The 18002-nt window shown below is 36.2% G+C and overlaps 1 protein-coding gene across 5 annotated transcripts; it reads right to left on the bottom strand.

Moving 5' to 3' along the window:
- srp (serpent) lies at positions 1-15928 on the bottom strand. Of its 5 annotated transcripts, none has more exons than XM_068302037.1 (7): positions 15674-15928; positions 4007-4358; positions 3711-3933; positions 2297-2475; positions 1700-1864; positions 1475-1631; positions 1-1401 (listed from the first exon to the last, which is right to left on the bottom strand). In XM_068302037.1, exons 2-7 carry the CDS (start codon positions 4313-4315, stop codon positions 638-640), a joined length of 1797 nt encoding a protein of 598 aa, XP_068158138.1. In that variant the 5' UTR covers positions 4316-4358; positions 15674-15928; the 3' UTR covers positions 1-637. The 5 variants fall into 5 exon arrangements, 4 of the variants coding, with proteins under 4 accessions (XP_068158138.1, XP_068158136.1, XP_068158134.1 ...); XM_068302035.1 differs by lacking the exons at positions 2297-2475; positions 15674-15928 and adding exons at positions 2832-3004; positions 7971-10267; XM_068302033.1 differs by lacking the exon at positions 15674-15928 and adding an exon at positions 7971-10266.
- Between the last annotated feature and the right edge of the window lie 2074 nt (positions 15929-18002).

The following is an 18002-nucleotide window of genomic DNA, read 5'->3' as shown; positions in this document are numbered from 1 at the left end:
TATATTGCGTATTAAGATTATTGTATTAAGATCGTATTAAGATTACGAGCCCATATGGCTAGAAACAAGAATTATTGGAGGAATTTAATAAAAATGTATGAATTTTGTTTTCAAAACAAAACGGTGGGCAGAATGTCAAGTACAAATTTTTTTATTGCTAAGAATATTATATGTTTCAAAAGGCAATAATGCTTAAATTAAAAAATCGTAAGATAAATTAATATATGAATTGCATAAGTTGTGATTTCTTTTTGGATTCTTATTTTTTTAATAACTAATAGTTTAAAATCTAAAAATTATTCGATTAAAAGAAATCTCAAAGTGGATAACAAATTGATGATTTATGGTATTTTTTAGAGACGAATACTTTAGGAAAAGTATTCCAATTTGCTAATAAACTAAAAAATTAATCTATAACTTTTAATAACAATAAAATTTCGAGTTGAAAATGTGAAATCAGTTATACGCTTAAACTCTTTATACAATTAAATGAAATGGGTGTGATATTTAGTTCTTGAAGAACAACTACTTGGTGTATGCTATAAATTCTTTGGAGCTATGAGACGTTTTGTTAAAACAAGAGAATCTTTGGTCAAGGTTATAGAAAGAGAGCCAATGTCATATTCAAAAACAAGATCTACTCCATTTTAACAACAGTCTCACGATCAACACCAAATTTTCGTTGTTGGTGGGCAGCCGCTTGCATTGCATAGCTGGCTACGGCAAGTTGTTGCTGCTGATGTTGGTTTTGTTGGTGGTGATAGGCCGCCAATTCATATTGCTCATCTAAAGAGATAGAGCGATTAAGCAGAAGATCCTCAACATGTTGCTGCTGTTCCAATTTAATCTGCTGCTGCTGCTGATCCTGAGCGTCTTCAGTCAAATAAGGAGAAGCGCCTGACTTGCACAGTGGCATTACAGGTTGACCCACCACGAGTTGGTGATAGGGATTTTGCAAGCTGATAATGGTGTTGTTGTGATCGTGAGTAAGTGTCGAAGCTGTTGTCAGTGTTGTGGTTGCTGTTGTTGCAAATGCAACATTTGAAGGCTCGGATTTTATGGTGTTACTCATAGCTGCTGCAGCCGCCACTGCGGCTGCTGAAATATTGTTGTTGCTCATTGGTTGAGCTTGCAGGTATTTCTGTAGAAATTTATTAGTATTTTCGTTATTATTGTTGTTAAACAATGTATTATTGTTGTTTTGTAAATGAGTGGGCGACGGCATCTGATAAATGCTATTTGACACTGGTGTCGACGTGTTGGGCGACATATCAAGGCCCGAGCAAAGTTGTTGTTGTTGTGAGGATGATGAGCTATGGGAGCTGGCTGGGGATGAGATATTTTCAAGGCTTTGTTGTGGGTGTTGCGGTGTATATGCCATATATGCGATTGATTTCATTTCTAACAAAGAGAACAGACAACACAAATTAGGCCATGCTACTATTTATTGACATAGTCGATTTATTTCACTTACCATCGGAAACCTCATTAATAATTTGACTTTCCAAAGGAATGCCAGCATTTTGGCAGGATGGATTATTATTATTGGAAGTCTCGATGTTGCTGTGCGAGACAATAGTTTTCTTTTTGGATTTCTCACTTTTGGTACCCTTGGGTTTTCGTTTTCGTTTCTACGGTAGAAATGTGGCACACAATTTTAATTTTAGTTAAGCCAACAAATTAATAATGAATGTCTCACCTGTATGGTGTCCTTTTTCATAGTCAAGGGCCGCGCAACGTTGTGCAGCTTAAAATAGAGACCGCAGGCGTTACACACAGGCTCACCGCTGGGATTACGTCGCCATAAAGAAGTGTAGGTAGTCAAACAGTTGGAACAAGAGAGGCCGGCTCGCCTAGACGCATTCTAAAGACGGAAAGCAACATAAATATAATTACAATTTTGAATTATATTTTAAATTTAGGAAGCTTTTGTTTTTATATGTGGAACAACCTTTCTGTATAATAAATAAACTATGATTAGAATCTGTTAGTATATTCTATAGGCTACTTGAGGTTTTAATGAATGAGAATATATTTAATATAGTTTGTTTTGATCAGTTTCAAATTGTATGTATCCGGTCTGAATAGCATACGTTGTTGTTAGTAATGATTACTATTTTCTTTAGCATTACACTTGGCAATGCAAGAATTTATTTCAATTTGACTCGTTAATTAGATGTTGGATAGTTTTGCATTAAAGATGTGTATGTGTGTTATTGTTTTTGTGTAAGTTTGGACGGGAAAAGGAAAATTCATTGGTTGGTTTTTGCGTATCGATAATTAATGGACGACCTACCAAGCGTCTCGAATTGGCGCGACTAACTTGCTCGTCGAGCGTTGTGGTACTTGTTGTTGCCGCCGCCGCCGCCGCCGCCGCTGGCGCTGACGCTATGCTGGTGCTGTTGGCATTTGTGGAGGCCTTACTCACATTAAATGAGTAGTTCTTATAGAAATCCCCGCCTGATTCAGCGGCCACTGTAATTGTAATTGTTGTAATGAAGAAGAAAGGATTTGAGAATTCAGTTCTACGTTTTTGTTTTATCATTGTTTTCCGTATTAAACTAATTGGTAAAATAATAAATTCAATTAATTTGTTGTCCATATATTGCATTAGACATAATTATTTTTTAAAAGGGGCTTTGTTCAAAGAAAGAAGCGAGAACGTTGCACACAACTGTAGTCTGGCTGGCTGGCGGAGTCGGAGGCGGATTTCTACAAGTTTAACCCATTTAAAGACAAAGAATTCTCTGCTTGTTCAAAAATTTTGTTCCACACAAAAGCTAATTGTTAGTAATAATTGTTGTTGTTTTGTTTGTTTTATTGACATTTACCAATCTTCTAGGCTGTTTAATTAAGGGTCGATTCATGCCGTTCATTTTCATATACAAGCCGCAGGCATTGCATAAATAGTGTCCTGTGTTATCGCGTCGCCATAATGGGGTTGAAATCGCACCACAATTGACACATTCTCGCCCCTCAGTGAACAAATCGGCATCGAAAAATGCTTCAAATATTTCGGAAAGGTATATGGAAAAATCGAAGAAATGTGTATTTTTCATCATTGGTTTTGTTTAAAAATGTCAAGTTATAATAAGTTTCATATACATACATATACCTATATTGTGTCGTATGTTTGTGTGTATGTATGTGTGATAGGGATTTGTTTTTGCCATAGTGCTTTATTACATATACAATTGATTTATTGTTGCTTCGTGTTTCTTTTATTCCATTACAAAGTATATGTTATGCATTTATTGTGTTTATTAATAAATTAATTGAATTTATTATACCTCATTGCCAAGAATGTGTACGTTGTATAAAAGTAAAATAATACAAGTCACAAATACTACCTGTTGCAGTAAAAGAATATTTTAAATAATTTTGAAATGCAAGTAAAACCATAAAAATTTCAAACATTCTAATCTTTTTGACATTTTTATGTACATAGCTCCATAGGAAGTTGTATTTCATTCTTTTAAGTATTTTTGAAATTTAAATATTATCCCTTTTTTCAACATTTGCCTACATCTGCATTTATTTGGTAGCGACTGCAGATTCTGTTTCTTTTTGGTTTATACAGACTCGGCAAATAGTGGTAGTAACCGAAAGTGTGAAATTTTGTCTAGACTCTGAAACTATTTTCGGTTGTAGCCCAGTGACAGAGAAATGTGGCGGGCAAATATTAACTGAAGAAATGTAGGAATACTTACATGCAGTTAGAGATGCAGACGCTGTTAGGTAACGTGATGGATCTACTCCGACATTGCTTGAGGCTGCTCCGTCGTTTGCTGCGATCGCTGCTGCTGTATTTGCTGCACTTATAGCCCGTCCATTGCGAATAACTCCAGTGCCTAAATGTGACGACTGCGTCTGGCCAGATGCATTGGAGGATGCGTAACCAATTGGTTCGTAATGATTCGCCCATGCATCGTTCTAAAAGAAAAAACCACAAGCTTCAACATTTAGAAGATCGTCCAGGATCGAAATGCTCAATCCTACGACTTACATGTCCGCGGTAATTTGCCAGCGAAGCGTAGGCAGGCAGAACACCTCCACCACTCCCTCCATTAACTCCAACAAGTGGACCAGAACCAGGCCCCGGACTACTACTTGTGGAATTGTTTGGCTGGTCCTGTTGCGATTGCTGTTGAAGATGCACATGACTGTGGTTGGGAGAGGAACTAGCATGAAGTGCACCCAGTGGACCAGAACCGGGGCCAGGACTACTGCTAGTTGAATTGTGGTGTTGATGAGGTTGCTGATGAAGATGTACATGGTTGTGGGTGGGAGAAGGCAAAGGCATACCGTACTGCATTCCATTAGCAGTCGAGGTAAGCAAAGGCCCCGCATAGACAGAACTGTTAAGGAAAAGGAAATTAATTGACAACTCAACTATGCAAACACAAAAGGATTATTACCTATAGCAATAGTTTTTTAAGTACATATTATTATAATTCGAGAAAAACATTTTAGATTTTCTTTATTATTAAATTGAACGATATGAATTTACAGTTTGAAGACGATTTTTAATTTTTGGGTAGCTTTGGATGCGTTTCTCTTTTCTATTTTTTGTTTCTGTGGCTCACATCAGTGGAAAAGTGAACAACGGTTAAAGGATTGTTTTTGGCTTTTGTACATGTATACGAAATACAAAAGACTGCCAATGTATGCGTCTAAAACAAGTCTATGTCTATGAGAAAGTTGTGAATTGTTATTTATCAAATTATCTTTTTCTTTTCAGACTAACGTCACAATTTTCAAAATACGAGAAGGAAAAATGTGCTACGTTCTACTCCTTTGATCAAATGCTAAATCTTATAATTAAATAAAATGGTTGAATTAAGATTTGTGATAACTATGAATGTTACAAAATTCAATGGCTAAATTCATGAAAATCATGGAGGTTTATATATCTGAATAACTTGGAGATTACTCTCTGGCATACAAACACGTGGGCATATCTCGATTCAGTAAAGATAAATAGACAGCCGCCTTTGTCTGTGCACAACCATATGATCAGTTCTTTAATATTCTTTGTATTATGAGAGAGATTATTGTTTTAGTTGATAAAAATTATTATAGTTTATGTATTCCATTTCGTATTTTTCTAGATGCCGGTAGCCGAAGCTGATATATTTTCCAATTTTTGGAAAGTCCATATGAACCTCTTATCTTGGTATATCAAAATTAACTATTGAAGGGTTACGGTTGCAATTAAATAAAATGCTATGCCTTGACAGCCTAAGGCACTCAATACACACACTCACACATACACATACATTGGCTGCATATGGACATATGCAAATATATAGTTATATTTTAAAGATATTAACTTTGAATAGCGACCACAAAAAGAAATTTGCATTGACGATAAAAGCAAGAAATTATTGAGATCAAAATTCAATAATTGCAGAAAAAAAAACACGTAGATTGTCTTTTACAACCCTTTCTGCGTTTCATTCAATTCAAGGCTCAAAAATGCTTAGGATCCACCAAGAAAAAAACACGCACACTTTTTGTTCAGATTTAATTTAATTTTTTTAGCACACAAGTTTAAAAGTCGAGGAAGACGAGAAAGAAACAACAACCGAAACGGGGCGCGCGCGTTCGCATAATGAATTGTGTCGGGTTTATTTGCCAATGCCGTTTTTCAGTTTTGACGTTGTGCTGTTGCAGTTGCACTTGCGTCGCTGCGGTCAGTGGGAAATGACAACCAAGATCTATCCAAAGAGATGCACACAGAACATAAGATACAAAATATTACAAAGAGAAATGAGATGGCATACTCGTTTGGGCCACGGAACAGCAATATGTACATACTTTAATTCGTTCATACACATACGCACACATAATATTGAAGATCCATACAATTTGCATATAAATTTTTACCTAATTTGAAATAAACAAAATTCAGTGCTTTGCTCACGCTCACTGATATTAACAACAACAATTATAGACCATGACAAATCATGGCAGATGCTCAAGCTAGAAAGCTATGCTTGGTATATAGGAAGTGTGAATACATGATATTATTTTATCGGCGCTTGAGTTGTTGTTGTTTGTTGCAGGTGAGTATTTCGCTTCTTCACTTCTTGTTTCTTGTGTTCTTATGGCAGAGTACGAGTATGTGAGCTTGAAGCTGTCTGATATCTTCTTCTGGTTTCTGAACACGAAACTGACCGAAAAGTCACATACACCCAAAGATGCAGATGCATATCATTTCTCTCCAACATTTCCGTCAATTCCAAATAGCCAAGGAAAGTCTGCGTCTCTATTTACAGTTCCCTATATTTATCTACAAATTATTTTTCTTTTTCAAAATGCATTTGTTGAACTTGAAATGTTTACTTTTTTATACATTTTTTGTCTTCATGCCTATTTTCATATATGCAAAACACGTTTCCAATTAAAACAACACTAAAAGCCTAGCAAACCTGGCGGTTTAACTGGAGTCGGGAGATGGGTGTATAAGAATTGTGCGGGTCCAGAGAGGGCGGGAGTGAAAAAGTGTCACCCACCCGAATCCAAACCGTCTCACCTGCTTAGTCAGCAGCGGCTACCCTGAAACGTTGATGCCTTTCAAGCTGTTTGCGTTTCGATTTAGGTTCAGTTTCGTTTACGTTTTCTATGTCACTGAGTAGATTTGAATTACACCCATCATCCTCAATGGCTTAAGTTGAATATTGTTGGAGTAGAGTTGCAATTGAATACCCAAAACAACATAGAAAAATGCGCGAGAATTGCATTTATTTTAAGTTTTAAACTGTTATGTTTTCTGAGGTGACTAGTATATTTTTGACTTACGTCAAATGCGGGTCACGCCCCTTTTCTACCTTTTTGTTTATTTAATTTGGCACGTGTTACTTTTTATATAGGGACACGTGTTGCATGCAGCCTGCATAGAGTTTATGAACCGATAAAGTCTGTATGTATTCAACGACTTTAGTTACTAAGAGGGCACTAACAGTTTTTCTTGAATCGATCCTTATCTTAAGGTGTATAATAATATTTAACAATATTAAGCAGAGCTTTGTGAAAAAACTGTTGATAATAGATGTTAGGCATATAAAAGTGAACAACCCAAAGACATGCAGAAAAATATTGCGATGCTTCGTCGGCAAACAAACTGTTACGATAACCCTCGTAGTATTTATTATTTGTTTATGAAATTTGAGTGCCGCAATAATGTTCCTACAGATGTGCGACAGTATAATTTTGCTGAGCTTTTTAGTTATACCCAAGAGTGAAGACAAAACGTCACAACTTTTAAAATTTAACAAAACAAAAAATAAATAGAGTCTTGATGCTTCGATTGATTGGGAAAAATTACAAAAATATCTGTTATTAAGTTAACGTTCCTCTACCTACTTAATGTGCATATTTCTTTAAGCCGTGGTATTTGTTTAAAAAAATATAGAATAAAATGACTACAACTCAACTCAGTCCTTAATCTAGGCCCATCGCCTACATACTACTCAGCAAATACATATTGGAACAGATTTCTGCATTCCACAGAGAAAATGCCATGCGCACATAGGCACAAACATACACACATGTGTTGCAAAAACCACCTGAGTATGTCATATAAATAAACAAACCCATAACCATTGCTGAATATATAAGAACGGGATGAAAACGGAGTAGAGCAGAGGTGAACAAAGTCTATGACTTTCGATGACTCTGATTTGGTTAATATAAGCAATGAAAAGTGGAAAAATCAAAGTCGAGAATGCAATAATATAGAAAACAAAGCCAAAAACCATAAATACATGAATCAGAATTGGAAAAGTAACCGACGATAGGTGATCATGACATTTAGTAGTGCTGATGGAGCGTTGCGCCCAAGCGTAGAAACGTTTTTTATCAAAAGGCACGTGCGGCTCTTATTCTTACTTGTAGTAAGATGTGTATTTGGTGCCGTCGTGATAATGAGCTCATACTTTATTTAAAATGTAAAGGTGCTAACTCACCTGGTTTGCAAAACAGGACTAAGCGGTGTTGTAAAATAACTGCTGTGCTCGGGCGATATGCTCCCATAACTTTCTCGGGGATGTCCTGCACCGTTTAACTGGGTGAAACTTTGAAGAGTAGAAAGGGCATTTGTGGGCGAGGGCGAGTCGCCGCCCACTGAACTAGCGGAATTATTGTTATTACTGCTGATCTGGTGATGATGCGGCTGATGATGTTGAAGATGTAGCTGCTGTTGCTGGTGATGCTGCTGCAACAGTTGCTCGTGACTTAGTGCGTAAATAGCTGAATTCGGGTCTTTGAGGTTTTGCAGGTCGGAGACGGGTGTCAGCATGTGGAAACTAGTACTGTGGGCATCATCGAAGCATTCATCTTTTAGAGTATCTTGGATGACCTCATCAATATTCGATGTGCCATGGGTCAGAGATGATGATGCTGACGTTGCAGCCGCCGCTGCCGTTGCAGCAGCATTGAGTGCAACAACATGTTGCTGCAAATGATCGGGAGTGCCCCCACCGCTTCCATACACACTATATAAGGCAAAATTATTACGCATTGAATCCGTGTTTACGACACTATTGAGATTTTGATGAGGATCGTAATGATGGGGATGGCTGTGCGGGTGGGTATGATACGGCAAGTGGGCCAAATAGTGCTGTGGAGCCAAGGCGTAGAACTCGGCTTTGTCTCCAGGATTCGAAGAATTGTTTGTCAAATCGTACGCCGTTAGCCAATTAGTGTGTTCATAAACTTGCTGTTCGTGTTGATGCTGATGGGCATAGTTGATCACTTTGATTTTGTTATCAACACTTTCACTGGCGTTCTCAGTAACTTGTTGCTGTTGTTCTCCTTGATTATCATTTATCACATTAACATCTACTGCTGTCGCGGGTACACTGACGATTGTTGTTGCAGATGAAATTACTGCCGTTGTTATGACTGTCGATTCGTTTGGTGACACTGACGCGATCGTGGCAACCGTTTGCTTTGGTGCTTCGCTGACAACTGAAGTGTGAGCCTGTAAGCGCGCGGACTCAAATGACGATAAATTCGCTGTGGCAAGCGTTGACTGCGAAGTCAGCGTCGCTGCTGCTGCCTCAGCCTCGGTCTTGGTTTCGGTTTTGGATTCGGCACCTACACCTACCTCTGTTGCCATCTCTTTTTCGTCATCGCTGCCCTCGACATTTGATCCTGTTAGAGGCACCGATGCACATGTTGTTGTTGCTGGAGCAGCGGTTGTTGTTGTTGATCGTCCTTTTTTGGTCTGCTGCTGCGTTTTGGTATTGGCCAGAGCCTTGTTTATTTTCATGTTTGCTGCACTGTTTAATAAACTGCTAGTCGCCGACACTCCCACATTCCTATCTTTATTCGGTTTACCCGTTTTGGTCATATTTTTATTTTAAAGATTTTATTCCGTGATCGCAAGCGCACTGAGACCAAGTCAAACAAATGTGTCCGTGTCCGACGCGATTTTCAGACAAACTGAGCTCAGCTCAACCCAGCAACATGCGCTTAATTTCGAAACGCAATGAAAAAAATCAATAAAAATTGTTTTTTTTTTTAGAAATTCAAATACGAATAAGCAGAACAAAAGCTAAATCCACTCAGCATCTCTCATCTTTGTTGCTCCATTCATTTTGCTCCACATGCCGCTACATTTGTGAGCTTCTAACGCCAGTTGAGGTCCCCAAGACTCTCTTTATTTCTTTCACTCTCTCTCTTTTTATGGGGGCAGCCTCTCTTCCTGCTCTGCTACTTGTCTGCGTCGACAACTTTGGTGCGGCTTTGGGGGCTTGCGGTGCGGACCTTATCGCACACATACATTTTCGGTTGACTATCAGACATTTGTCCTCTCGCTTACTCAAATGCTACACCAACGACAGTACAAAACAACGACAATTTTTAGCTACGCCTCCTATACAATACATATACCAGGGCCGAATCAAGATCGAGCCAACACATTCTGTGGGCGCTATTGTAATGCTGATACTTAACAACAAAAAAAAAAAACTGTATTTATTCTGAATATAATAGGAAACTAATTTGGCATCTTTTTGAAAAGTAGAAAACATTTAATGTGTATCTGTTTGTTGAAGAAATTAAAAATAAAATGGCTTTTATATCTAGGCGCAGTTTTCTCTAACTACAGCACAGTAGCAACTGGGCCTACATGGCGTATGAAAGGAGGGGCAGACTCGACATACAAAGGCCATGTCTTGGGATTGGTGCTGCCATACGACGGCAAAAATGATCAACAAATAAGTAAAGTATAAGCATTTTAAACTTCTCAGCGATCATTAACTAAGAAACGCAACAAATATACATATGTACATATATTCAGTCAAGGCTATTTAAATAAATATACATAAATATATTACAAGCTTCTAGATGTGTTAAATTCAGAGTGCAAGAAGTTAAATGTTTACAAAGCGAAAAGTTAAGTTATTAAGTTATTAAGTTTAATTTACATTATCCCCAATTTATGTAATATATTTAACAAATTTCGTTGTCCTTTCTCTGTTTTAAAGAGCAGTGTCTATATTATTAAAAGGAATAGGGAGCTCAAAATGTTTTTTATTGTCAAAATAGAATTTTACAGCCAGTCCATTTATTTTATTTAGTAAATGATTTTCTGTGCAACAATTTTCTATGGTTATAAATCAGAACTTGCTAAATGAAATAGAAATTTTAAAAATAACATGCGTATAATAAAGGAGTAGGAGTGGTATGTTCATGCCTATTTAGATGAAATCATGAACATTTAAATGAGACGCATATTGAATTTCAGAAAGAAAGTAACAGGACCTGCTTCAAGTGACTACGGGCAGGCTGTGAGAAAATGAAAAAGACTTTGGAAAGGTTTTTACTAAAAATGCGACTTGGTTCGCAAATTCCCTAGACGTCGAGCCAAAAAATATATTAAAGTGGAATAATAAAAATTTGTCTGTAACATACATATGCACTTGAGGTTCTTTCATTAGTTATTCCGCTGATTAAAATATTATTATATTTGAACCAGGACATGGGGACCAAGAAACAGAGTCGTAAAATGGGAAATATTTGGTAAAAATTTTATGTGATTTTTATAGTTTTTGAATAGACGGCTCCAACGATGTGTTTAGACATTTTAAGTATAATTTTACGATCGATGTTCAATTGGAAAAGTTGGCGACGTTCTCTCAAGTGGATCGGTCTTCTGATCATTGCTAATGTAAGTAAGTATTTTCCTATACCTACGTAAATATGTACATATATGTATGTAGCATGTACATATGAATATAAGTAGGAGGCTCGCATTTAACCTTTGCGGGCATTTTAAAAATATATATGTATATTTAAAAAATTAAAAAGAAAAAAAATTAAAACTGATAAGGCCAGTCTAGAAGATGAACTGAAATTGGTCAGACACAAATCATACGTCGAAGATTTGTGTTTACTCTATATACATATGTATTCATTTCTTCATGTTCGGCCTCATTAACAAATTTTCAATTTTTTTATTCAAAACAAATTTATATATGTATGTATGTATGTATGTACATACATACATTCATATAATGTACATATGTACATACATACGTATATGTATGTACATATAAATGTATGTATGTCTGTTTAGTGTACATACATACATACATATGTATGTGACGACAAAATGTTATTACATTTTTCAATACACGGGTTCGTAGGTTACATGTGTCTGTGATTTATATGGAACTTTAACCTTGAAATTTATTTAAATGCTAAGCAGAAAACTTGCATGGACGTCATAATCACGCGGTGAAATCATGCATTAGAAGAACCTGAAAAAATGGATAATTCTGAAAACTTATACGTTCTAGGGTTAATTCAAATTTGTTTTCTATTATTATTTTTATTGTTAATTACAAAAAAATACTCTTTTACAACACGATTTGGGTATATTAGAAATTACACATTTTGTATATGTGTGACATTCAAGCTCAGGCCGAGTTCCCACAATTAAGTTGACTGGGTTCACTTGCCAAGAGCCATTGTTCTGCTAAGTTAGTTTTGATAAGTTTTTGAGCACAAATGCAAATACATGAAACAACCCCAGATAAAAAAAAGGGGTCCCGATATGTGTCAGTATGTACATATAATCACCTAAACACCCAGAACAGGTTGCTCTTTGGGTTAGTACATTTTAGTCCTTTGTGTGGTTAGTTTTAAACGAAAGAATGTCAACAAACAAATTCTCTGGGCCATCCCCATAAATTGTCAATGAGCCATGAATACATGTTAATAATGTGATTTATTGCATTCCACTAAAAGCAGCTCCAGTCTCAGAAGGATAAATATATACGGACAGGCTAGAGGGTAAACGCTGTGTTTCACACATCAATTGCGATTGCCAATGAGCCGCATAAAGAACTCTATTCCATGAGAGCCGTGGACATCTTGAAAATATCGTATGCCTTATGTTTATAGCGAAAATAACATACAATTGTAGAAGTTTTTTATACCCACAAACGTTTCATACGTTTACGCTTTACAATGTATGTATACATTTACGTATAAACATTGTACATACTTTTACATCCCACGAGACTCAACCCGGCTCAACTCAACTCACACTTTTTTGATCTTGACATATTTATGGGTTGCTCCAAACTGCTTTGTCTAACAAGTGTCTCACATATCATCCATTGCCCACACTGATATATTTATGCGCGTTTAATAGTTTGAGCACACAATGCATAAATTATTATCCTAGTAATCCAATACCACTAAAATCTCTATTTCGCACTTCAAATAATTTCTTGATACCAATCGTTTGCCTCGTTGGTGGGGCAATTATCAGTACTGTTATGTGGTAGGAAGTTCAATAAAAAAACGGGAAAAAATCTGGTCCAAGTCAAGTGCCCTGTGGTCTAAGCGATTTTTAAGTAGGTTCATGTATTTCTTCTTATCAAAACCCATTAAATCACTCTACGAACTATTTTATGTCTTTAACACATCATTTAATTCTTTTTTAGTGGTTAACAATTTCGAGACACATTGGTTTCGTAAATAATTATTGTTAATTTAATGAATCACATGCAAAAGAAAATCTGAATAAACATTTTGAAGTCCTTACATCAACAAACGGGAACATTTTTAGGCAATATTCCTTTAACACATATTTCCAACACATTTATATTCATAAATTGTTTTTTCCCACAGTAAAGGTAAACAGCACCAACACTTGAATCTATTTAAATAGGCTTTATAAATTAGAAAAACTGTCAAAAAGCCATGATCAAAACCATTCTAATCAGACAACCACAGCAATTACGGTCGATGCAGGTAGAGCGGGTTCTCACAGGATACTTGACCAGGTAAACGTTTTATTTGTTTTGATGAAGATCGCCGAAAAATGACAACACGCGCCGACAGGACCAACTGGCAATTATTATCCTTAAGCCTAAACCAAACAAACAATATCTACAACAACATCCTAATAAATTTGTATACACTAATATTGTCTAGAAAAAATATTGGGTATTCATTCTTGGGTTATATAATTTTTAAATCTTCTTTGTATTTGTTTTTGTTTTTTTGTTTTTAACTACTAATGTGCTTATACATATGTACATACATACATGCGTATGCATACGTAACTGGCGCTAGTTTTCTTTATTTCCTCCTTTAAGGTAATTTATGAAAATTTGCAGATATTATGCAGTTTTTTTACAATCAAAAATTTAAACTGCTGAAATACTATTTATGCATGTATGTATTTTAAAAATTTTCCTAATTAAAAACCAGTTAAAAAGCAAGAAATACATTCAGAGCAATTCATTCACAAAATGTTTATAACTGAGTCAGCAATTTGGTATTCCCACAATCGGGACTATGTCTTATGAATGAAGACCTTATCCTCGTTAATTTTTATGCAGGAAACAAAACAATAATGTGCAGACTGCTATTTGGCAGCGAAAAGGGAGGACAGGCAATTAAACTTGCAAGTCCATGACTGTGTCTAGTCTGTGTCTGGGTCGGCAGGGATCGGGGTCGGAGTATATCCTGACAAACACATTAAGAACAGGTAGAATAACATCATATCAACAGGTACTCCATAGACTATGGACACGCGCGAAAAACAACATTACGTGGGTTGAACTTGAGTACGGATGTGCGTACATGCATGGATAGGCAAACAGGCTAATATGAAGTAGAGTAGTAGGTGCGGTTTTTTCATAGATATTGGCGCACTCCGATAGCCAATGCCAAAGGCATTCGTATACATACATATGTACTTGAACATACATACAAATATATATGTATTTATGTATCTTGTTTTGTCTTTTCTGATTGTTGTTCTGTTTGTCTTTTATTCTTTGTTTTTCTTTCGGGATTCCTTTTATACTACAATTTAAACGTTTTGCGGTATTGGTTGTCGCGGGTTTCTCATCTTGGTCTGTTCCTATGTTTGTCGGAAATCTTACACAGACATGAGATGCGATCACTGCACGTGTTCAACCTGCGTGTATTTGAAGTTTGGGGACATTGAACAAATGTTCTAGTTCGTATTATTTGCAGAACGACACCAAAGCACCACAAAGAACATGGAAATTCAATTTGCTTCATGAATTAGTAGTATGTAAATACGTCCTGATTTTCCGTGCATATCTGTACTATTTTTATTTACATCGGATACACAGGATACAAGTTTATTATTCGGGAAAAATTATAATTTTGCAATATAAGATAATTATCTTATTACCTTTTAGTTAAATTTCTAACTAACTTCTGGTATTATTTTGGAACGGTTATTTTATTACCTTAATTTGTAATAGAAAAATGGTTTAAATTTAAATTCTTAATTAAATTCAAAGATGTAACAGTGAAACTGAGAAAACTACCTTTTGCTTTGGAAGCTATTTAACCTTACAAACCGGATAAATCCAAAAGTTTTAGTGTCTGCAGAAAATGTTCTTAAAAGTTGAATATCTAAAAAATCAGAAAACAATTCTCCAACAGCGAAAATCCCATTTTACACCCCACCCTACCACACTAACATACATACAAACATATATGTTTACATACATGTACAAACATTGTAGACTTCATTACATTAATTTCTTTTGTTTTGAAATTCTTTTGACTCGAGGCATCGATAAGTATTATTTTTCCAACTTCTATAATGTGCTGTTGTTATGTAGGGGCAAACTGATAAGGCTTCAACTCAACGATCGCTGTATAATGTCGAGGGACCCAGTCTTGAAAGTATACATATGTATGTACATATGTATGTATATACACTTGTGTGTATGCAAATGTTTTACATACAAAAGTACATACATCAATTTTTTTATTTCTCGGGTCTAAATGGGCTCTGTTGGTCTGCCATAGCTTGAAAGCACAAGTACATTTCATATAGCTGTATACATATGTATGTTATATACAATTATAAAATGGAAATAGTACGTACATACTTATGTATGTGAATAGCCACTTGGCTTGTCACAAGAACCGTGTGCAACATTTGTGCCACGATGGGTTCGTTGCTCGTCATGCTGGTTTCATGTCATAGGATGTCGTTTGCTCATTTCGGTTAGTTTTAAATAGATACCTTCAGTATGTATGGAATTTTTTGAAACGCTGACATTCGCGGTTTTCAAATGTTTTTGGCATAGGAAGGTACAAATGAATGTCCGTCTATATTTATAAACAACTATTAACTTTTATGAATTTTATTTACCTAGTGCTTGCTTCAGCTGCAGTATCCAATGGAGATTAGCCCGGATTTTTAGATCCGTTTCCCTCATTATAGGGGGCGTTAGTTCACATGTGGTTCACATTGATGATGACGGTCAGCAAACCAAAGACCAAGAAAACGGCATCTGGCATTTACACTCACATTCACACAAGCTCACACGCTTATTTGCTAAGCAAGCGTTACATTTTATAATTTTTGGTTTCGCCCGATTTTTTGTAGGCGTCAACCTTGTTTATGTGAACGAGAAACAGTATAGTATACGGATATGCCCGCAGAGCTCAACTCTTTCTCTTGTAGGCTAACGAGAGGGTGGTATTCCTAGGCGCTCACCGGATCCCGCCGCTTTTGTGGTTAAACACACATTTACAGGATTTTCCTTGCGCCGGCGCAACTTTTTTGTTTCACGTTAACAATATTCTGTGGCTTAGAGTGATTATCATCACGCCACTGCACGACCCACACATACTATATACTAGGACGCACCCGCATCTGATCCGAGCTCCGACCTACTACTACAACTTTTCAAATGCTACTCATGAGACACAGGCCAGGCCAGAGACCCACCAAAGCAATGCGAGTAAAATATTCTTGATTAAAACTTATCAGAGCACATTTCATATCACCTTTTCAAAAACGCAACAACAATAACAACATGTACAACAGCAGCAATAAGTAACGCTCGTATTTATTATCGGGCAAACGGTCGAACTCGTTGCCGTAGTTTGGAAGGCTCCGCTGATTGGACGCCTGGTCCAAGATATGGCTATCAGACCAGAGTATGCCGGCATGGGCGTACAAAATACGATTTGATTAAGTTGCATCACACGCTTATCTCGGGACTGATCCTCTAAGGGTAGACAGTGAACACTTTAACATTTTAGTGCCAATATAGTTTTGGTAATCAATGGCAATTGAATGTTGTACTGTAAGCTTCTCGATAATGTCTTTTTAATAGGTGATACGATACAATTGCAACTTTCAGAAAGAAAATTTTTGCCCATAAGGACCAAATCTATTCGCTATGAACAAGTAAACTTAAATTATATTTAGATAATTTTTAACTGCTCAAGCTTAAAATTTCAACAAAATTTAACAAAAAAATTGCATATACATATATACATATATACCGTGTATGTATGTACATATATATGTATAATATTTAATAATAAATAAATGCATATAAACAGGGCATAGCCAGCGCGCCAAACTGTCTGCAAGAAAAGTAATGAAATCTAGCTAGAAAATAACAAAAGATAAGGTTTAAAAAGAAAATGCGATAAGTAAATAACAAAACTCTGGCTATGTGACGTCACTAAGGTCTGAACAAAAACATTGTCACTATCTGGTCAACAACAAGGCGGAGGGAGAGAAAGAGATCTAGACAATAAAAACAATGTAAAAAGTCAGAGATAAGGAGGTAAATAACCTGCAGAGGCGCCAGACTGCTTTGGAATACAAGAGAGCGGGCCACGAGATAAAGATGTGAGAGTGTTAATCTCCGACTTAGCTTATCAGAAGCCGCAGCAGCGGCAGTAGCCAGCCATATCCGAGCCCGGAAGAGTTGTTGTGGCAAAAGATAAACCCGAATTCGTCTCATGCCACATAGTTAAAGGTCAAATCCTACATTAACCACAGTTTCTCAGCTCGAGTCCAAGTGACTTATCAGCTTTTCATATACTTCGTATTCATGTGTATGTATGTATACATATATACATTTTTTGAATTAATTTAAATACAAAATATTACTAATGAGCAATAACAAGAAGCAAAACACTCACATGTGATAAGGCCAGCATTAACAATGACGAGAGGAAATCAGAAAAATAAAGAAACCTAAAAGTAACAAAGGCAAGCTTAAAAAATGAAATAATAAGATTTCTTAAATTCAGCACTCACCATCGGACAAATAACATGTAAGACCTGAAATATGTATTACGACACTAAGAGAGTTTAACTCTTATTTAAAGGTTGAATAAATTAGCTTTCTTTAAAAATAAAAATGAAATGGTGGACTTGTTTTTTCTCTTCATTTGACCTACCTCGGCTTAAACAATGCAGAGATAGTTAAAGGACCAAATGTCTGATGCCAGGGAATTCAAATAATTTTTTTATTTCGTGTTGGAACTTTCGCTTAACTGATTAATATATATAGATTTTGCACCATCATATTATTAAACATTTGTGGAATATGTACAATGTACATACAAATGTACATAGCCAGCATACCGTGCGTATACGTTATTGTCGGCTGAAATCTTGTTAGGTATAATAGTATTGGGCACGAAGTTATGTGGTGCTCTTCTGTTAAAAA

Source organism: Drosophila tropicalis, unplaced genomic scaffold (assembly GCF_018151085.1).
Source record: "Drosophila tropicalis isolate 14030-0801.00 unplaced genomic scaffold, ASM1815108v1 contig_878, whole genome shotgun sequence".
Lineage (NCBI taxonomy): Eukaryota > Metazoa > Arthropoda > Insecta > Diptera > Drosophilidae > Drosophila > Drosophila tropicalis.
Note: the sequence above shows the minus strand (reverse complement) of the source record. Positions and strands in the feature narration are given on the sequence as shown.

Excerpts from the sequence above, each read along its gene's own strand:
- srp (XM_068302033.1), bottom strand. The coding sequence starts at position 9,358 with ATGACCAAAACGGGTAAACCGAATAAAGATAGGAATGTGGGAGTGTCG. Across the intron at positions 4,359-7,970 it reads AGTCCTGTTTTGCAAACCAG|TTCTGTCTATGCGGGGCCTT; the intron begins GTGAGTTAGCAC and ends TTTCCTTAACAG. Across the intron at positions 1,402-1,474 it reads TATTAATGAGGTTTCCGATG|AAATGAAATCAATCGCATAT; the intron begins GTAAGTGAAATA and ends TCTCTTTGTTAG.